Below are 21720 nucleotides of genomic sequence, written 5' to 3' on the forward strand. Positions count from 1 at the left end.
GTTTCAATATTTGAGGTGGCTGTGTCTTGTCAGACACAGTAGATTCTTCACACTGCAAAAGTTCAGACTATTTATCACACAGACAGGGTTGGTAATGTCTGGAACAGGTGAGCTACATTCATGACAGATTATGTCTGAAGAGAACAAATGCAACTTCTGACTGAAGTGCAGCCCATTTAACTGCTGGAAATGTTTTTTAATCTTGACACTTGGATTCATGGTTTGTAAACAGGGAAGTACTGGGGGTTCACTTGTCAATATTAACTCATTCCTACAGAAGGCAAGTACCAGCTTCCCTCAAATGAGTGGCTGTTAAGCCTTTGTGCAAGAAACCATCTCTTGCACTGGTGATCTTACCAATTTGTGCCCTGGCTCTGATCCTCCCTTTTTGAAAAAGGTTGAAAAGATGGAGAAGTAATTTCAGTAAGTATGCACAGGATGCAAGTTATTGAAAGTTTGTCTCCTTATCAATATTTATGAATCCACCATATCTTGAACCACTATCTAGCATTCTTCCTGATTCAGTGTGACACTGAAATAGCGATTAAGAATTAGCAAAATCTGTCAATTTTATATCACAGCATTTTATTTCCAGGAAACAAGTCATTCACTTTGCTTTTATTAAAAAAATACAAAAGCATTTCTAAATGCAGCAAAATATTAATGTGGTACATATGTATAGGTTTGTTATAATTAAAGGCAACTAGCTTCCCAATTGTGACAAGCTATAATGTTTCATTTTATTTAAAAAAAAAAATCAAAATTCTTTGGAATTTTTTCTTTTCCAAAACAAATACTCCAATGCTCTTTCCTTAAAAATGAAATAAATAAGTGCTTTTGATCTGTAAGGCAGTGGTGAATGGATGGGATTGGGGAGAACACACAAAAACAAATTTCAATAGCAAGGGTTGTATTAAATCAATTTTTAAAAAAAAATTGAAAAAAATTAAGATCAAAATGACACTGCCCAAGTACTTAAAAGTGATTTATGTTGGGTTCTATGCTAACTTATCAGTACAACACAAGCACACTGCTATGGAAAATGAGCGAAGATCTTCCCTGATGAAATTCCAGGGACTTCAATAGCTACAGCAGGCTTCAATCTAGTTGAGGATGAGCAATTTCACAATTTATTGCTATTGAGAAGTCAGTTACAATTTTCACTCTTCATTTGTAGTCTCACAAAATTTTATTTTTTTAAAATCATTTGAACAAACCACTGTCTAACACAAGCCAGGATTCAGACATTCACCACCTGTAATTGCTTCATCCATGCTCAGAGCAAACCATGGCCAAAAACTGGTGGATTAACATACTGTTACTGTCACAGATTTACCGCACTGCTTGTGTTTGCAATTATTCTGACAACAGTGACAGAATACTCAAGGGGCTGTTTGGTGATCATTCCAAGTTTGCAGTGGACAAGTGTGCACATCACAAAACCACCACCATCACAGCACCCTTCTCAGCCTCAGCATCGAGGCCAAGGATTAAGCTACCTTTCACTTTTACAGATGGTCCATCCAGGTCAAGAGTGAGAAACATTTGCTAAGTAATTTGGGGGGAGCTTCATTGTAGCTGCTTGTTCTGCTCCTTTCTGTGGATAAACAGGGTGTCCATTTACTGGGCTATCAATCTGGTAACTTTCAAGTTTTTTAATTAAATATTTTATCATTCTGAATGTCCATAAATGAAATGCACAGTCCATATCATACAGCTATAGTTCTGATTCAGTAATGTCCTCATCAGGGCAACAATAGTACTCCACAAAACAGATTTGTCCATCTTCATTCCTAATCATATACTGCAGTGAAAGGAATCCCCGATTATCTGTCCGAATAGACACTTTACAAGATAAAGCTAGTGCCTTCGTAGATGGTTTGAGCAAAGAGATCTTATACCTGCAGGTAAAGAAAAGCCATTTTAAAGTATATAAAATGTAACAGTGGCTGAAACCTTATTCTCAAGTAATGGACCAAAACTGACAAAACCAATTAGCAACATAGCCAACCACAGTAGTTCTTTTATAGTATGGTTTAACTTTTCCCTGTTACTGTATCAACAGTGTGCACTTTATACTCTAATTCTTATTACTGAACTTTTAACCAGAGGAACAACTTCTGTCAAAGAAATTTTTAAATATTACTCTGTTCTAGGGGAAGTCATGCATTTCAGTATCTGATGAAACCACTTTTTCAGCTTCTTGGTCAGAATGTGTCATCAGACTACTACTGTTACTGTCTTGATCACTGACCTGTTTGTCTGGGTCTGGTTGCAATGAAATGCTTCCATCAAATCAGAGTCTTTGGGATAGTCAAGATGAGCACTTCCTGCATTGCCAAAGGTGGATAATCTAAAAGAAATCATGCACCAACTCAGCAAAGCATTTGATATTGGCACTATCAAATTTGAAAAGTGGAAACAACAAAGTAATGTTATACATCAAGACAATTCTCAAAGCAGAAGATTTCAACACACTACCTACTCTTCATGAGACATGAGATAGCACAGCCAACATTTAATAAGAATGAATGAATCACCAGCAAAAGATCTTGTGGCACTCCAAACTAAGAGTTCCCCTAATAGCAGCTGATTGTGGTTTCAAAGAAAGCTGACTTACGCTAATGAAAGACTGTGACCGCTAGGTGCTAATGGCATAAAATAATCAATCTGCTGCCACACCAGAAACTGAAAGAAACCTGCTCTGCAGCATCTAGTTGTGGAGCTGCCAGGAATGTGGAAGGCTCATGAGTTCCCTTATGTGCTAGCTGCAGCTGCACATTCCTGATTTTTCAGCCCAACTCAGGCCATGCAGACCTTGGAACTTAATTCTTCATGACCAAAAATACTAAATGAATGCATTCAAAACACAGCCTGGAATTTGTTTACAAAATACAAGATAAAAGGAGTTGTACCTGCTTATGCTAAGGCTGAAGCTGGCCCAAAACCTTTAAATGATGATGTATTCTACTGCCAAAAGCCTCAGGTTGAAAATTTTGGAATGTTGCGAAATAAGGAATGAACAATTGCCTGGTACCATGTCTGAATAATTAAAGTCTTCATACATTATGCAGCAACCATTATAACAGAAGGCATATTTAAACAGATATGGTGCAGATCTGCACAATGTTGAATAAGCAGCAACAATAATTCCAAATATCAAACAACAACTAAGTTGCTAAACATGAGCCTTTGAAATGGACATATAGTTTCTGATACCTGAAATAAGGCTTGTCTGGAGACATGGTAATCTGCAGGACCTCACTGGTCATATCTAATTCAGCAAATGCTTCTCGTAACCCTTCTGACTGCAGGATAATTTTATTAACGACATTAGTACTGCAGAAATCAAAATCTAGTGTCTCTTCAGGTTCTTCAGTGTTAATTTTACATACAGTTACCACACCTCCTTCTTCTAGAAATAGGGTCAAGGGGTAGCCATAACCATGATAACACATTCGAAGCGCTGTTGAAGTACCTGAAATGATGAAAAAATTAGCACTCTAAGAGCTTGATGGTGTAACCTTCGGAGACCTGGATTCTAGCCATGCTTAGATCACAGATTAAATTAGTTTATGATGCTCTGTCTAGTCTCAGACCTTTACTGAATTTCTGTCTCAATCATAAAATCGTCACACAATTTAGGACAGTCTCTTTTCAAAAAGGCCCAGGATAGGAAGAGCCAGGATATTAGAGTTCATACAAATGTGCAATGGCAGAAATGTCTGAGAAAGCTTGCACTGTATCTATCTGCAATGTGTGTGACTAGTCTACTCTAATTCATAAGTAACACCTAAGAAAACATATCTGAAAGAACTATTTTCAAGCAGGAAGATATTAGAAGTTGAACTATGTAAAATCAAAGATAAGAACGGGATGTTTGACAAAGGAATATTAATAATTCTCAGTTCATATAAATAGTGCAAATATTTAAATTTGAAATAGCAGTTAAGGAAAAAAAGGCATTTTTAAGTGATTCACTGGAAAACTAACTGCATATGAAATAATACAGAGCATCATGAATTATACAAACACAACAAGCTGCGAGGCTATACAAAATACCTTATGGGCATGATGCACCCAAGACATAAGGTGAAAAGCAAGGGGCTTTTTACTAACTGAGGAATGTGATTAGAGAAAGGAGAATCATGTGCTTAAGGCACTGGAATTCTACTCAGGATATCTTAGTTTAGTTCCCAGCTCTGCCACAGACATCCTGTGCAAACTTGGACAAGTAACAGTCTCTCTCTTTCAGTTCCCAATCTGTAAAATGGGGATAATACTTAAATATTGTGAAGATCAATTAATTGTTTTTGAGGTGCTCAGATGCTATAATGTAATGGAGGCCAAAGAAGTACAGTAGAACCTCAGAGTTATGAACACCTCGGAAATAGAGGTGGTTTGTAACAATGAACAAAACGTTATGGTTCTTTCAAAAGTTTACAACTGAACATTGATTTGATACAGCATTAAACCTTTACTATACAGTAGACAAATGCTACGTTCCCTTTATTATTTTAGTAATTTACATTTAACACAGTTCTGTACTGTATTTGCTGGGTTTTTTTCCATCTCTGCTGCTGCCTGATTGCATACTTGCGGTTCCAAATAAGGTGTGTGTGGTTGACTGATCAGTTTGTAACTGAGGTTCTACCGTACCTACAACGTACAGCCATTACCTACTTATATGAATGTTTTATAACAGTTTAGGATAGCTGAAGTCTAATAGATTAATTATAAGACTGGGCTTCAGGGTTCCTGTCTAAAGTCTGTCACTGACTCACAGGGTGAGCTTAAAAGGGGTCACTTAACCTGTCTGCTTACCTATCTTTATAATAGCTGTTTGAAAGCTACAGAGACAAAGGACCATAAACACCAAGTATGTGGTTGGTTCGATAAATAAAAGCCAACTTGCACCACTGATGGATTTCCTTCTACTTGCAACAATTGGCCTCTCTATAGGGTTGTCTATCCTTACAGCTAGATCAGCACTGCTGAGATCAATGCAGCAGTGTCGATTTAGTGGGTTTAGTGAAGACCTGCTTAATCAATGGCAGAGCACTCTCCAGTCAACTCCAGTATTCCACCTCTCTGAGAAGAGTAAGGGAAGTTGACAGTTTCCCCTCAACACAGCATGCTGTAGACACCGTGGCAAGTCGACCTAAGCTACGTCGACTCCAAGTAGTGTAACTTGGGTCAACTTATCCCAGTAGTTATAGACAAGGACTAAGCCTTAACATTTCCTAGATCTGTGTATAATCACAAGATTCCTCTACCATTTCTCTTACAAATCTTATATTTATGAACACATTTTGTCTTTCAAACTCGAAACTTCTCATTGGGTACCTTTCACTGACCCTATACTTATAAGCTGTGTCCACTGCCACCTCTTCTGTCACAGTGTCTGGATTCAGTTAAGTACCTACCCCCCTGGTCACTCAAGCAATTATCATAGCATACAGTTGCAGCAACTTAAGAAGCTAGCATGTGGCCTAATCAATCAATAGTAGCTGCTCTTCGCGGGGGGTGTCTTAGTATGGGAAAGATCACTTTCATGAAGCCACTTTGAGAAGTGGCTAGAAGCACAGGTTTCATTCTATGATTACTGAGAGCATCAGATCAGGACATGCACGCACAATACCTGGCAAAGAATTTGTACCAAAAATGGTCAAGCAGTCTAAAAGAACAGCCAAATTGATTCGAAACATCACAGACTCTTCCTGTATAATAAATTCTTGAAAAATTCCTGCCTGTAAAAACAAAACAGAGATAAAAAGTGTGTATGGAAGAAATACATTTGTTTTCCTTTCTGCAGTAGCAGTGATTTAACAATCATCTTTATAAATCCATAATTTTCACCTTTAGAGCGCAACATGATACAAAATAAGAGCCAAAAAAAGTGGCATATGAGAGCATATAGTCAGGATCCTTTAAAAATTAGCACAGTTTAGACAAAGGAAAACCACATAAGTATGACAGTTGAGCAGTGGCCTTTTACGGTTTAATAATAAGCTATAAATGTTAAAGTATAAAGATCTCCCCACCAATCAGCAAATGTTCAGTGTGCTGTGCAACTTCAATAAAACTAAGACTTGTCATTTATTTCCAGTACACCCAGTGTGATCAGTGCTTCCAAAAACAGAAGGCAGCACAATTTCTGCCCTGAGGAGCTCACAATCTAAAGACAGTCAAGTAAGCAAACAGCAGCAGGTGGAAGGGAACACATTAAACAAAACATGGTTTCTTAAAATTCAAAGAAATAAAACTAAACAAGGAGGTCAAAGTATAAGATTAGAGAAAGGGGCTAATTTTCTCTCTGCCCCCTTCTTTCCCTTTCTTATTTTGTTCTTTTTTATTCTCCCTCTACCTTATTTTGGTGAGATAATGAAATGAAAAATTACTAGAGATAGCAGAAAAGGATAACATAGGGTCAACGGTAATCATACTAAACAAATGTTGGGAAAAAAAATGATTTTACAGTGTTATTCAGAGGTGAGGAGAGATGCAATGAGGTGGATGTTAAGGGGAGTGAACTCAGTCCCGTAGGGCTCACCACAGTAATTGCTTGATGCCCTAAGACACAAACGAGAACTCCCTAAAAAGTGGATAGAAGCTGAATGCAGAACACTTTGCGATCATGAAATGGAAGATGATGTAAATACAAATTATTACTACTATTATTTTGAAAGATGATCAACAAGATATTTCAAAAGGAAAAATACTGAACTCTTTCACTGATGGAGAGGAAATGTTTACTGTCAAGCAAGAGGTATAATTGGAAGTAATGGGATGGAACTAGGGAAAGGGAAATAAGGCTGAATATTAGTAAAAAGCTTCCCAAGAGTGAGCTCTGTTCAACTGTAGAACTGTCTTCCATTAGGGAAGTGGTGGGATCTTTATCATGAGTCATCTATAAATTCCTCAGACAAAGCAGTGGAGAATATACCCATAGTGAACAATCCTACACTGGCCTCAGAGGACGCGCTGAATGACCTACAAGGTCTTTCCCTATCTATATCTAGTAGTATTGCAGGGCACTCGCTGGATCAGATTCTCTACCTTATGCCTATGATTTTGACAATTCTGTTCCATCCACTAAGATAAACTACATGCACTTCCTTATTCTCTCCATCAGTCCTTCCATCACATACTTTGTTTCCGTTCTTAGGTACTTCTAGTCTCTCTAATACTTCCCTAGCTCATTTAATGCTCTCATATCCCACAATGGCTTCATACTATGTGCTTATACAAGACTCAATGCGAAAATAAGGGTGATCCTCTCACATGCTATAGTACCAATAAAACAGGAAAACAATTCCCTCTCCGCTACATCAAGAATTTAACTCCAGCATTTCTGAATATTGTCAACATCTTCACTTTTGAAAGCCTAGAACTGAAATATCTAACGCCTTGGACCCACTGGTCTCATCTTGTTTTTTGTTTGACTGGATTATGACCACTGGGAAAGCCATTGACAAATACAAGAGAAAGGAAAAAACTGCTATTTTAAACATGTAAAAGACTGATCACAGATGTACTGATGGTCTGATGATGTGCTAGGCTCCTTACCTGAATAAAGGCATTTGCCTGCAGACATTTTGCATTTTCCACTGTAACCTTGATTCCATTTGTAGTTGCAAAACATGTTGCATGGTCTCTAAAATGAATGGCTTTTAGGATATTTGAGAGATTTCTGACATTGTCGAGACTGGCGACTAAAACATACTGATCATCACCAGTTTCAGGTTGAGTGGAGAGGGGCATTATCTAGTTTGCATTCACCACTCCAGTCTTTCTTGTGACTGTATAAGATGTAGTTTCAAAGAGAACCTAAAAAGAGGCAACATACTTGTGTTAATCTGAATTGCTCTTTATGGATGAAACATGGGGGGAAAAAAAAGCTTCACAAAGCTTGTGATGATGTACTGGCAGCAATGTTTTGGTATAATTAAATATTTCATGAATAGACCAGGAACATATACAAAGAATCCAAAAAAGTTATAAATATTTCTACTCCCTGAGAGAGATGTTGAGGTCCAAAGCTATTAAAATAGCAAAGTAACAAGATGCACAAGTGTATTCCTATATCTGTGTAACACGGACCCCTGCTGGACAGACCATGAGACCAGTTCATTTTATTTTTTTTAATATACACACACACACACACAAATTTTCCTCTAGTTGAGCTTTAGCTCCCAAAGTAGAGGCCTGCGTCTTTGAATATGCAAGAAAAGACGGCTGATATTTCATCCTTCTACTCTCCCCTCATCCTCATCCTTCTACTCTCCCCAAATTTCCAGCTGCAAGGAAATTTATTTACATCTTTACTGCTTTAAGTAGCATCTCCCTTTTTGTACAGGGTCATATTATAGGCAAACTGCAAAACAAACTAATACAGAAGTTGTATCCATGTGCTTTATTGATGCTTTAGGCTGATAAATACTGTACAGATTAATATGCTTTTTTACTACATGACAAAGATAGGTCCCAACTTGCCTTGTTCTTCTGGAGGACTCTTTGGAAGACTACACACTTCCCACACTAGGGGGAATGCTCAGTTGCAGCTTTCCCATTCGCAGGCGTCTTCTCCATGGGAAGAATGCTGAGTGTCACCTGCGATTTCAGCCTAGTGCGATGCTCCAATCCTACTCCAGTTCTCCAGGAAAAAAGTCAGATCTGGTATTACTATTGTAAATAAACAAAAACAGAAAGATGGTGTTACATCCATCTTCATACACACGTCATAAAGAAATAAAGTCCACAATCATACTTTTCCTTTACAATTCACTCTCAATAGCAGATGGGCACTGACATTATGCGCACATGTATAGGTGTCATACAAGCAGACACTGTCAGGGAGATTTTCAATGACACGAAGGCCAGTTAGTTGCCCAAAACCTTTTGGTAGTCAATGGTGAAAATCTCTGCAAAGCTCCTCTTACCTCTATTTCTACGCCTACTTTAAAGGATTAACATTACCATGAAGCAGCACAACAGTTTTAATTTCACCACTAATTTTTTCCTGCTGTTGATAAGAAAAAATGGCTGTACTCCACTTTGTGAGCAGAAATAAGTTAGTGCCATTAACACACCTTACCATCCGTTCTTCTGATTTAAATTTAACAGAAACCCTTTCACTTCCATTCACAAAGCTCTAGATTAAGGTAGTTGCTTCCTTTTGGTCATTATACTTTTTTTTTTTTTTTTTTTTTTTGGTATTTTACTATTTTGTATCTAATTTTGGATTACTGTATTTTTTGTTTCCCCATGCGTAAGTATTAGTTTTCTGCATATTCTTCCAGGGATGAGGTCGCAACACCCCCATCCGTCTCCCAAATCGTCAGCAGCCTCTCAGCGGGGTGAACAGGATTCCCGGCAATTCTCCTCCTCCTCACCGCTGCACCGCGATGCAGGACCAATGCGACTCCCAGCTCGTGTTGTGCCTGATCATTAGCATTAAATCAGTGAAAAGGCTGCAGGACCATTACATCTCGCGCAGGGCCACATCACACGCACCCAGGGACTCCACCATAGCGAGGTTGGTGCTCCGTGGGCCAAACTCTGTGCCCTGTTTTTCGTCTCCAGTACGCTTCCCAAGCACGGATGCGTATTACAGGCCGCGGTGACAACAGCTGGGGCAGATTTCAGAGTAGCAGCCGTGTTAGTCTGTATTCGCAAAAAGAAAAGGAGGACTTGTGGCACCTTAGAGACTCACAAATTGCTGTAGCTCACGAAAGCTTATGCTCTAATAAATTTGTGAGTCTCTAAGGTGCCACAAGTCCTCCTTTTCTTTTAGCTGGGGCAGAGGTGCCAAGCCTATTTACCAGCGTGCGCTGCACCTGCAGCCGCCCGCCGGCTATACGCCCTGCAGGGCCCTGAGGCTGTCACGCGGGTCACAGCCGGGCTGTGGGAACCAGGGAGCGAGAGGAAGCGGGACTCCGGGCCCCTTTGCACGAGGCACTTGGCAGCCGACACAGACCTGCGGCCCCTGGGCCCGAGCCCTGGCTGGGGAACCGGCGGGCCAGGGACAGAGCTGAGCGCGGAGCCTCACCCCAGGCTCGGGCGGGGCGCTGCCGCACGGGTCGGGGTCCCCCCTCCCCCCGCCTACCGCCGTCACACGCGGTGCGCGTCCTCCCCGCGGCGCAGTTAGGGGCTCACCCAGTGCTTTACGGCTGTCGTACAGCGAGGCCCGCCAGGACCATAGAGAGAGGAGCGGAAGACCCTAGAAAGGGAGCTCAGCTTCCGGTGGGAGGGTCACGTGTAAGCGAGATGGCGGCGGCCAAGAGGAAGCGTGGAGGTGCTGCGACCCGGCCGAGGAAACGAGCTAGAGGGGCTCCCCATGGCACCGGGCCGCCGGCCAAGCCAAGCCCGCAGGGAGCGGAGAGGGAGGAGCACAGCATCCCGGCTCCCATCTCGAAGGTAAAAACAGCGGCTGATCCGGCTCCTGCCCGAGGCCTGTGTCCGTCCCCCGCCCCGGGGTATGTGGCTGGCCCGGACTGTCTCCGCCGGTCCCTGTACGGCGCGGAGGGTCAGAGGCCGGGATGGCCTAGGCTGTACCCTCCGGGCTGGTCCCTCTTATTCGCTGTCCCCGCTGCGGGAGCGCCCGCACCGTTGGGGTGAGGCGGGGGGAAGGTTGTCTCTCCTCGTGGGAAAGTCCCCACGGGCCGGGGATTACCCTTCTCTAGCCTCAGACCATTTAGAAACCTTGTCTCTCGTTAGAGAAGCAGCTCTCTTCCCTCTGAGTCCTCGGTGTTCTTGCAGGGCCGCCCCCTGCTTGGCGTGGAAGGGAGCAGATCCCTGGTTGCCGTCTTTCCACGGAGACATGTACTGCCTTGTTCTGTGTGGTCACCCGAACTCTCCATAAGGGTGTGCAAAGCAAGGTTATGATGCACTGTCATGATCTGTACACAGATATCTGCCCCCTGCCGTGTGCATTGGTCAGACTGGACAGTCTCTACACAAACGAATAAATGGACACAAATCAGATGTCAAGAATTATAACATTCAAAAACCAGTTGGAGAACGCTTCAGTCTCTCCGGTTACTCGATTACAGACCTAAGGGTGGCTAGCCTTGAACAAAAAAGCTTCAAAAACAGACTCCAAGGAGAGACTGCTGAATTGGAATTAATTTGCAAACTGGTTACAATTAATTTAGGCTTGAATAGAGACTGGGAATGGATGAGTCGTTACACAAAATAAAACTATTTCCCCATGTTATTTCTCCCCCACTGTTCCTCCGATGTTCTTGTTAACTGCTGGAAATGGCCTACCTTGCTTGTCACCATGAAAGGTTTTCCTCCTTTTCCCCCCCCCTGCTGCTGGTGATGGCTCATCTTAAGTGATCACTCTCCATACAGTGTGTATGATAAAACCCATTGTTTCATGTTCTGTGTGTGTGTATATAAATCTCCCCACTGTATTTTCCACTAAATGCATCCGATGAAGTGAGCTGTAGCTCACGAAAGCTTATGCTCAAATAAATTTGTTAGTCTCTAAGGTGCCACAAATACTCTTTTTCTTTTTGCGAATACAGACTAACACAGCTGCTACTCTGAAATGGATATCTTGAATACACTAGTTAATAATAACCTGGAGATACCACATCCAAGCACATTAAGGGCTGCCCTGAATGCAGGGGCACTCGGATCAAACTGAGGCACTGCATATTGTTTGTGGGGTGGGAGGGTCAGATTTTTCTGCTTCCATCAAGATTGGCCACACTGGATCCTGTAGTTTTTTGCAGGCTGAGGCCAGTAATCGGTCTGGAATCTTTTCCCATCCCCCACACTCAACTCCATGATCCAGACTTTAGCCAGTACTGGACTATTCCTAATTATTTGGCTCTTGAGCATGTTGCTGTTCCCACCTCTAGGTCCAGGAGAAGTGCTGGGCACACAGAAGAGATCTATTGTTGGTCTGAGATGGCGGTGTCCATAATAAGCAAAAAAGAGCAGTTTTTCATATATTGGGTGGGGGGTTGTCATTCTAGAGCAATAGTTTTTCACAATATTGGTCCCCATCGCTAGGCACAAAGTAACTTATTTGGTGTGGGGTTTTTTTAATATGAATAAGAGTATTCTCGATCATATAATGCAATTGCAATATAGCAATACTAACATCCTAAAATATTATCAGAGTTAAAACAAATCATAAGGTGTTGTACAAGGACTTGGTAGCTAGTTTTAGTGACTATTTTATTTAGGGAGTATCCCAAATGACACAGTTCAGTAGTTGTACATTTGACAGTTTTTTTTTAAATAACTTGCATGTTGAAATTGGAAATCCTGTAGTCCATAGAAGCTACCTGGGCCTTCTGTGCTGAATTAACAGAGGATTTGTTTGCAGCAGACCCTTTTATCCTGTGTTCCTTTACAACTCCTTGGCTCTCAGCTCACTTTGTAGAGAAAGCAACAAATCAGCCTTTTCTTGTGACTGAGATGACCTACTGTGCTTCTAGTATTATTGGCTTTCTGCACAGCTCAGAATGCTGCAAATCCATTTGTCAATATCCAGGGGAGGGAAGAGTTTAATCGGAGCCCCTCAGTATTCTGTTGCTAACTCAAAGGGAGGATTAGGATGATTTCCCTGGGGATATTGCCATTTCCTCCCTTTCAGAGACAACTATTCCTAGACCTCATAAAAAGATTTTAGAAGCAGCAGCTGTTGTCTCTGGAATGGACTGAATGGCTGGAATTTTCAAAGTACTTTCTTGAATGAATCTCACTGCACTCCTCTCTAAGTTCTTAACTCTTCCTTCACCTTAAAAATATACAAGATAAACACTTCTGTATTATCACTATATGCAGTTTAACTTTTATGCACTTAATGTCATTTTGCTATATTAAGTTGCGTATTCTGTCAGTTTAGGTTCCTGTACTATCCCTGACCCTCATGGTTATTGTTTAAATGGGAAAACAAAAGATTTCATGGCCTCTTGCCCCTCCTGTCTGCAAGCAGGTGCAACCTGATACATGAAGTTTATCACAGCCTAAGAGGGGAAATTTTATACGAGCAGCTTCAAATATCGATAGTGTATCACTGAAAACATTGAGTTGATTAGGGTCCTTTGTGTAGGAATTAAGTAGTCAAATGTGGAAGATCAGAGTTATCCGCATAAGCACATATAATCTCTGCAGCCTGTTGAAAAGGCAGCACTTTGTTTTAATTGGAAACTTCTGCACAAATGCAGATTTAAAAAAAAAATTGAAATATCTTAATTGATTAAATATTAACTTTGATTTTAAAAAGTTTAAGATTAGAAACATTTTTTTTTTCACCTTAACTTTGTGTTTCTTTTAGGGTAAATGGAAAAACAAAGAGCGGGTGCTTATTTTCTCTTCTAGAGGAATAAACTTCAGAACGAGACATCTAATGCAAGACTTGCGAACATTGATGCCCCACTCTAAAGCAGGTAGGGTCTAGGTTAGAGGTGGGCAAACTACGTCCTGTCCTGCTCCTGGCCCAGGAGGCTCGCCCTCAGCCCCTCCCCCGCTGTTGCCCCCTCCCCCTGCGGCTATGCTGCCGCACAGGCAGCGTGCGCAGCAGTGTGGGGGTTGGGTAGGGGATCCCAGGGGGAAGTCAGGGGGCAGTTGGATGGGGCGGTCAGGGGTTGGGAAACAGTGGGAGTTGGATAGGGTATGGGAGTCCCGGCGGGCCTGTCAGCGGGCGGGAGTGTGGATAGGTTGGGGCAGTCAGGGAGCAGGGGGGGTTGGATGGGGGGGAGGTTTGGGGCAGGGGGTCCCAGGAGGGGGCAGTCAGAGGACAAGGAGCAGGGGGGGTTGGATGGGGCAGGGGTTATGAGCGGGACAATCAGGAGGCAGGAAGTGGAAGGGGGCGAATAGGGGGTGGGGGCCAGGGCCAGGATGTTTTGGGGGCACAGCCTTCCCTACCCGGCCCTCCATACAGTTTCTCACCCCATGTGGCCCTCGGGCCAAAAAGTTTGCCCACCCCTGGTTTAGGTACTGCTTGTGTCTAATGTGGTCAGTGTTTTTGGATATTCTAGTTTATTATACCACTTGCCTCCAACAGCCTGCTTTTTGAAGGTGGTGCATAATTCTTAATTTATATGGCTCACTGTCTGTCGTTGACATTATTTACCCCAATTGCTGCACAGAATAACTGTTGGATTTTAATTAAGATTGTCAGGAAACTAGGCCTCCATTCTGCAAACACTGAAATTCATGCTTTGCTTTGTTTCACTGTTCCTTTGACTTCAGTAAAACTACTTGCATGCATAACGCAACATGTTTCAGTGTTTGCTGGATTGGGGTGTTTCAGTGTTTGCTGGATTGGGGTGTTTCAGTGTTTGCTGGATTGGGGCCTTAAGCTGGTACGTGCAAAAACTGTTGTTAACAGCAACCCAGTTAATGAGTAAGAGGTGAAATAATATCAACAGTGGAAAATGAGTTGTATGCAAACTGCTGAGAAACACAAACATTGAGAAAATGCTTAGTCTTTCTGTCCTAAAAGTAGGTGACATTTTCAGAAAAGTGGGAGCTTTTTTGTTTTTGTTTGTTTTTTTTTAAATGGCTGGTGTCCCTTGTAATATACAAAAGCATACAAGACTGCTCAGTGGTACTTTTTTCTTTGTTTACAGACACTAAAATGGACCGTAAAGATAAGCTGTTTGTAATTAATGAGGTAATGCCATGACTAAACTAATATTTATATTTTGGCTTTTTCAAAATTGAGAGAGAAGAGGGCCAGATACATGATGTTGAAATAAAAGAGAATTTTGGTTTACTTCATGCAGTACAAAGAGTCTAAATCCTACTGTTTTGAATTTCTTGCTAAACCACAGGAAGTAACTAGAGTAATTCTTCTGGGTAGAAAGTAGGTTCATTCACTTTCCTATATTTAATTCTGACTCTTTGTTTCAAAAAGACTAGTATGTAAAATATTGATATAATCGTGCATTTGTCCTCACTTTTGTTAGACATGATCTGATAGACACAAGAACCTGGTCCTGAAAGCACTCTGTATGCAGAACTCCTATTGAAATCAATAAAAGTTCTGTGCACAAAAGGCTGTGCAGGATAGAGTCCTATGGTGGCATATCTGTATCTTGGGTCTAAATATACCATGGCTGCAAAGACTTTTGAATAAAAAAACATACAGGGTGAAAACAAACAAGAAAAGGGCTGATGGAAAGAGGACACGGTTACAAAGATTAAAAACCGTTGTGATTGGCTTTTGTAAAGAACATATGTAATTTCAATCTTAAAATATTTAATTGGTGGTAGGGATGTGCTTTTTTGTGCAAGGCTAAAGGAGGCAATAAGGAGTACAGGTACATGTGGTATAACTAGTGAATTGAACTAAGTGGCAATATGGATGGATCCATTAGTGGAGATGAACCAAAGAGGAATCAAAGCAGTTTAGACTTCTAGAAGAAAAGATGAGCTGATGATGGAGGGTGAAGACAAAGAAGAGTAGACTGGCTTATCTCCTCTACCCATGCTGGCGTGCTGCTGGTGGAATGTATTAAGTAACTTCATGGATTAAAATGATTGCTGTTCATGAATTTTTTTTTTAAATGAGGCCTCTTATTTTGAAATAGGAAATTTTCTATTGATAAAGAGAAACTTAATTTCAAGAACAAGAACCTATATAGAATAGAAGCATTTTGTTCCATCACTCTTCAATCTACCAATATAAAGTGCTTTACAAAAGAGGGTGTTTCCCCCATTTTATGTTGGGAAACCTGAGGCACAAATAGGTCAAAAGATCTGCTTGAAGAAAGCCACATGGTGGGCCAGAGGCAAAGCTGAGACTAGACCCTAGGTGCCCTGACACTCTAATGCCCCATCCACTGGAGTGCTGGTAGTTATCTGGGAATAAAAATAATCTAAAAGCCTTTCAAGGTGGCTATTATTTAAAACTGACTTTTCGGCAGGCACCAGGTGTTAACTACTAATGCAAGATGTTTGCATATATTTTCATATTAGGACAGAAATACTTGAGACAGATTTGGAAGGTTTGTGAAAAGATCCATAGAGCTTTGTTAATAGCTAATTTGCCATATGCCTTCTTTTATATAGATTTGTGAAATAAAAAACTGCAATAAGTGCATATTTTTTGAAGCCAAAAAGAAACAGGATCTCTACATGTGGTGAGAAAATACATTATGCTTTATTAAATCTCCCTCTATAATCATAGTTGCTTGTATTCCAACTAGAACTCTGTTTAAAACATCCTACAGTTTGAAGATTTACACCTTTAGTGATCACTTTTTAAAAATGTCACTCTTTAAATGTATTGCGGTTAAACTTGCTCATGTGGTAGCATGTACTTGCTTTCCCTCTGTTGGCTGTTTCTTGCTAGAAGAGAAATGTTCCACTATTCCTTGTGGAGTTTGTGTACTGATTTTTTTAAAAAAATTGTTTGATACATTTATATTTGAGTATACCTGAAGCTGCCACAGAATTTCCAGTCTTCTCTACAGGATTGCTGCAGAAATTTAAGCCAAACTTCCCATAGAATACTTCAGGTCTTGGCAGTAGTGGCAAGAGTAAATGAGACTGGCTTTATTTACAAAAATACTATTTAAAAATTTTAAAAGCAGCAAAATAAGTGTAAATTAAACACTATTTTCTATGAAGCCTCATCATTTGAGGTCTGCTGATTATTCCTTAAACCATTTTTTATTAAAATATCTAAAATGAATTACCATTTTATACACATCAAAAGCCAGTTTTAAAACTACTACAGTAAAAAGTCTGATTGAAATTTACTATAGAATTCTAAAGTATTTTTCTTGCCATTACTAATGGATGTCTTTTTGTTTCAGGCTTTCAAATTCACCTCAAGGACCATCAGCCAAATTTTTAGTACAGAATAGTAAGTCGAGCTCTTAGATTAAGTCACTTCTTCTGCTTGTATTTATTTATTTTTTCTTAGAAAAAATGTTTAAAAACTAAAACTGTTCAAAATCATTGTAGTTCATACCCTAGCAGAGCTGAAGATGACTGGAAACTGCTTGAGAGGCTCACGGCCTCTTCTGTCCTTTGATACGGCAAGTACAGGATTTCAGATTGCTTGACCTGCAGTATCTCTGATTTTCTTTTTTGTCTATACTGCTGTTGCCTTGTGTGTGTTCATAAAATTGTATTTTTCTCTTCTAGGTGTTTGATCAAGAGCCACACTATGCTCTGTTAAAAGAGTTGTTTATTCAGGTCAGTACGTGCCAACTTGGTTTTGGGATTTCTGGCATCTTACAATCTGTGCTAATATTTCAGGCCTAAAACATATTGCAGGTTGCTTGTGTGTGTCTTGGTACTTACACACTAAGCCTGCAAAGACTTACGCATGTGCTTGAAGTCAATGGAACGACTCACATACATAAGTCTCTGCAGGATCAGGATGTTAAATAGTAAAACAAGATGAATGCAAAGGTAATTAAACTTTGTGTATTGGACTCTTGATCATTTTAGATGAGAAATTGTTTGTCTTTTGTTACAGATTTTTAGTACACCACAGTATCACCCCAAAAGCCAGCCTTTTGTAGATCATGTATTCACGTTCTCCATCACAGACAACAGAATCTGGTTTCGAAACTATCAGGTTGGTCGTTTCCACTGACTTTTTAAAGATTGCACTAAATGTATGGTATGATGTATATGAAATACAGTAAATCGAAAAAAGAAAAGGAGTACTTGTGGTACCTTAGACTAACAAATTTATTTGAGCATAAACTTTCGTGAGCTACAGCTCACTTCACTGGATGCATGCAGTAGCTCACAAAAGCTTATGCTCAAATTTTTTAGTCTCTAAGGTGCCACAAGTACTCATTTTTCTTTTTGCGAATACAGACTAACAAGGCTGCTATTCTGAAACCAGTTAATTGAAAGGAAACCTTTGACTATTACCAGGATATGCTGACATCAACCCCACTTATACAAAAAGGTGATTTTAAAATGTTTTATAGTGGACTTAAAACTACCATTTCACATGCTTAACATAAATTAGTTGCATTAGATCTTGGGCTTGAACATCTGTGAATTCATCTGTGTAAAACGTTTAAAGAATGTATATGTATAACTCAGCACAGGAATCTCAAATGAAGGTGTTTGCTTTTTTTATTACAGATCATTGAAGAAGATGCAGCTCTTGTAGAAATTGGACCTCGTTTTGTTTTAAATCTCATAAAGATTTTCCAGGGCAGCTTTGGAGGACCAACTCTATATGAGAATCCACATTACCAGTCCCCAAACATGGTAATAGTCTTGTCTTTGGTTTTGCTTGCATTTAACAAATTCCTAAGGCCCTTGGTTGTGCAAGCTGTTCTCTGAGTGTACCCCTGCTCCTAAGAGATCAGCTTGCAGGATCAGAGGCCTCAATGTGGCAACACAGTATGGAGAGGAGGTGAGCAGCCCTCAGTGGTGAAAGAACAGGTTAAGAACTATTTAGAAAAACTGGACATGCACAAGTCAATGGGTCCAGATCTAATGCATCAGAGCGTGCTGAGTGATTACAGAGCCACTGGCCATTATCTTTGAAAACTCATGGCGATTGGGGGAGGTCCCGGACAATTGGAAAAAGGCAAATATAGTGCCCATCTTTTAAAAAGGGAAGAAGGAGAACCCAGGGAACTACAGACCAGTCAGCCTCACCTCATTCCCTGGAAAAATCATTGAGCAGGTCCTCAAGGAAACCATTTTGAAGCACTTGGAAGAGAGAGAGGTGATCAGGAACAGTCAACATGGATTCACCAAGGGCAAGTCATGCCTGACCAACCTGATTGCCTTCTATGATGAAATAGCAGGCTCTGTGGATATGAGGAAAGCAGTGGAAGTGACCTATATCTTGACTTTAGCAAAGTTTTTGATAGTCTCCCACAGTATTCTTGCCAGCAAGTTTAAAAAAAAGTATGGATTGGATGAATGGACTATAAGGTGGATAGAAAACTGGCTAGATTGTCGGGCTCAATGGATAGTGATCAACGGCTCGATGTCTAATTGGCAGCTGGTATCCAGCGGAGTGCCCCAGGGATTGGTCCTGGGGCCAGTTTTGTTCAACATCTTTATTAATGATCTGGACAATGGGATAGATTGCACCCTCAGCAAGTTTGCAGATGACACTAAAGTAGTGGGAGAGAGAGAGATACTGAAGGGTTGGGATAGGGTCCAGATTGACCTAGACAAATTGAAGGATTGGGCCAAAAGAAATCTGAGGTTCAACAAGGACAAGTTCAGAGTCCTGCACTTAGGATGGAAGAATCCCATGCACTGCTACAGACTAGGGACCGAGTGGCTAAGCTGCAGTTCTGCAGAAAAGGACCTGAGGATTACAGCAGATGAGAAGCTGGATATGAGTCAGCAGTGTGCTCTTGTTGCCAAGAAGGCTAATGGCATAATGGGCTGCATTAGCAGGAGCATTGCCAGCAGATCGAGGGACATGATCATTCCCCCTATATGGCGTTGGTGAGGTCTTATCTGGATTTAGCATCCAGTTTTGGGCCCCCCCACTACAGAAAGGATGTGGACAAATTAGAGAGTGCAGCAGAGGGCAACAAAAATGATCAGGGGGCTGGGGCACATGAATTACAAGGAGAGGCTGAGGGAACTGGGCTTGTTTAGTCTGCAGAAGAGAAGAGTGAGGAGGGATTTTATAGCAGCCTTCATAAAGATTTTCATAAAGCAGACTCTGCATAAAGCTTTTACCTGAAGGGGGGTTCCAAAGAGGATGGAGCTTGGCTGTTTTCAGTGGTGGCAGATGACAGAACAAGGAGCAATGGTCTCAAGTTGCAGTGGGGGAGGTCTAGGTTGGCTATTAGTAAACACTGTTTCACTAGAAGGATGGCGAAGCACTGGAATGGGTTACCTAGGGGGTGTGTGGAATCTCCATCTTTAAAGGTTTTTAAGGCCAGACTTGACAAACCCCTGGCTGGAATGATTTCGTTGATGTTGGCCCTTCTTTGAGCCGGGGGTTGGACTAGATGACCTCCTGAGGTCTCTTCCAACCCTAATCTTCTATGATTCTATGAACACACTTAATAGGTTATAATTTTAGGATAAAATAATCACTGGCATGTGAACTGAGCAGACTTATGAAACTAATAATGCTGAGTTGTTTAATCTCAATGAGAAGATGGCAATATGCTGAGGAATTTGCCAGTTGAAGGGTGATCTTTTTAAGATTGTTTGTTTTCTGTCTCCACTTGTATTATAAAATGTTGTATGTGAATTTTTTGCAATATCACCTTGTTAGATGAATCTTTCTGCCTTTCAGTGCAACTGCATTAACTTATTTTTCTTGTTTTGTTAGCATCGGCGGATGACGAGATTGGCTGTAGCTGCTAAATTTAGAGAAAAACAGCAAGTGAAGGACCTGCAGAAGCTTAGGAAAAAAGAAGAAAAGACAATTATTCCAGAAGATCCTACTGAAACTGTCTTTGAAACTCCAGCAGAGGAAAAACCATTGGAAATAGAGTTGGTGAAACCACAGCTAAAAGTCAATTTGAAGAAGAAAAAGAAATTATTTCAGCGACAAAGGAAGAGGCAAAAAAAACTTTCCAGGGTGGGAGTGTAAAATGTAAAGTGGAAAAAATTTAAGCAAACTTCAAAAAGTCATTTGTTAGTCTTGCATACTTATGTTTTTAGCTAAATTTCAGAGCTATCTTGCATAGGCTCTTATCTCATTTTGTAAAGTCAGCAGCTACTTGCCACCAACTTTGAGTAAATGAAAAATTAGATATGGATTTCTTCTGTTCTAGGACTCATCTTATCTCAGACTGTGTTTTTTAAATAAAATTTGTTGGTATTTTTGTTGTTCGTTTGTTTTCCAAATAATAGATACATTAATGCTTTACAAGTCTCTTAGAGAAATATGGGGGTTTCAGGGGGAAGGGGTTGCAGGGCAGCAACAAAAGGGGATTAAGTAAGTCTGACCAAAAATTTCTTACAATTTAATTTTTTTGCAGGGGAGCACTACCTAAAGGAATTTGGGTGCTTACCCACTAGCCATAGCCCCCCAGTCCTGTCTAGCAGTAGTCAAGATCTTATCTATATTACCTTTCTGACATACAAGTAAACTTTCTCTTTAAAAGATGCAACATGCCTACAGTATTGGTTCACTTTTTCTTGGCCAGTTACCCACCCTATCCCACGGTTCTTGGAGAAGAGAAAGGATTGTGATTTTTGATCACAGGGTGATTTTTTTTTTTTCATAGAAAAGGGGGCAAAACTTGTTTGCTTGGTGTCCTGTACCAAATGTGTTGCTGTTACTCAGAGACAATGGAACATTGTCCTTTGTGAGTGCTGATGCTCCTTGTTATTTCACCCTTCTCTGTTTTAATTTGTAGTGTGGTAGGTGCTGTACAAACACAGAATAAAAAGACTGTTTCTACCCCCAAAGAACTAACACTCTGAAGAAGCTATTGTCCTAGCTTGGGCTTTGTTTTTTAAATAGCTCAATTATCTCATAACACTTCCACGTGGAATCAATTTTTAATGTTATTTAGAAACAATGACATTTCTATTAACTTTTTTAAAAAGTTATTGCTTGCAAGAGCACAGTCAGGCCTGCAGTTAGCTAATAGTGTATGCAATACGTGCACTCGGAGCTGTAAACTCGGTGCTGGTAAATGGGATTCTGTAACAAAAAAATGAGCACTTCCTGTTAAGTAAATGTTTACCCAAAATGAAATGGGGGGGGGGGAAGGAGGAGTGCACCTATAAACCCTATAATCTATAAATAGATTGTAAGCCCTTAGGGGCAAG

General features: G+C 40.6%; 2 protein-coding genes across 8 annotated transcripts; one reads left to right on the plus strand and one right to left on the minus strand.

Moving 5' to 3' along the window:
- Positions 1-564: 564 nt before the first annotated feature.
- On the minus strand, positions 565-10195 carry RAD1 (RAD1 checkpoint DNA exonuclease). Of its 7 annotated transcripts, none has more exons than XM_038402327.1 (8): positions 10159-10195; positions 9517-9666; positions 8497-8685; positions 7570-7830; positions 5642-5750; positions 3220-3478; positions 2255-2353; positions 565-1901 (listed from the first exon to the last, which is right to left on the minus strand). In XM_038402327.1, the coding sequence occupies exons 4-8, from the start codon at positions 7762-7764 to the stop codon at positions 1718-1720; spliced, it is 846 nt and encodes a 281-aa protein (XP_038258255.1). In that variant the 5' UTR covers positions 7765-7830; positions 8497-8685; positions 9517-9666; positions 10159-10195; the 3' UTR covers positions 565-1717. The 7 variants fall into 7 exon arrangements, with proteins under 7 accessions (XP_038258255.1, XP_038258253.1, XP_038258258.1 ...); XM_038402325.2 differs by lacking the exon at positions 10159-10195 and adding an exon at positions 10109-10137; XM_038402330.2 differs by lacking the exon at positions 9517-9666.
- On the plus strand, positions 10195-20766 carry BRIX1 (biogenesis of ribosomes BRX1). Its single transcript, XM_038402320.2, has 10 exons — positions 10195-10419; positions 13301-13412; positions 14598-14641; positions 16042-16112; positions 16791-16840; positions 16942-17015; positions 17125-17175; positions 17462-17563; positions 18088-18216; positions 20267-20766. Exons 1-10 carry the CDS (start codon positions 10270-10272, stop codon positions 20528-20530), a joined length of 1047 nt encoding a protein of 348 aa, XP_038258248.1. The 5' UTR covers positions 10195-10269; the 3' UTR covers positions 20531-20766.
- The last annotated feature ends 954 nt before the right edge of the window (positions 20767-21720 follow it).

The sequence above is a fragment of the Dermochelys coriacea genome, chromosome 5, assembly GCF_009764565.3.
Source record: "Dermochelys coriacea isolate rDerCor1 chromosome 5, rDerCor1.pri.v4, whole genome shotgun sequence".
Classification (NCBI taxonomy): Eukaryota; Metazoa; Chordata; order Testudines; family Dermochelyidae; genus Dermochelys; species Dermochelys coriacea.

Excerpts from the sequence above, each read along its gene's own strand:
- RAD1 (XM_038402330.2), bottom strand. The coding sequence starts at position 7,764 with ATGCCCCTCTCCACTCAACCTGAAACTGGTGATGATCAGTATGTTTTA. Across the intron at positions 5,751-7,569 it reads AGGCAAATGCCTTTATTCAG|GCAGGAATTTTTCAAGAATT; the intron begins GTAAGGAGCCTA and ends TTGTTTTTACAG. Across the intron at positions 1,902-2,254 it reads AACCAGACCCAGACAAACAG|GTATAAGATCTCTTTGCTCA; the intron begins GTCAGTGATCAA and ends CTTTACCTGCAG.
- BRIX1 (XM_038402320.2), top strand. The coding sequence starts at position 10,270 with ATGGCGGCGGCCAAGAGGAAGCGTGGAGGTGCTGCGACCCGGCCGAGG. Across the intron at positions 13,413-14,597 it reads GATGCCCCACTCTAAAGCAG|ACACTAAAATGGACCGTAAA; the intron begins GTAGGGTCTAGG and ends CTTTGTTTACAG. Across the intron at positions 18,217-20,266 it reads ATTACCAGTCCCCAAACATG|CATCGGCGGATGACGAGATT; the intron begins GTAATAGTCTTG and ends TTGTTTTGTTAG.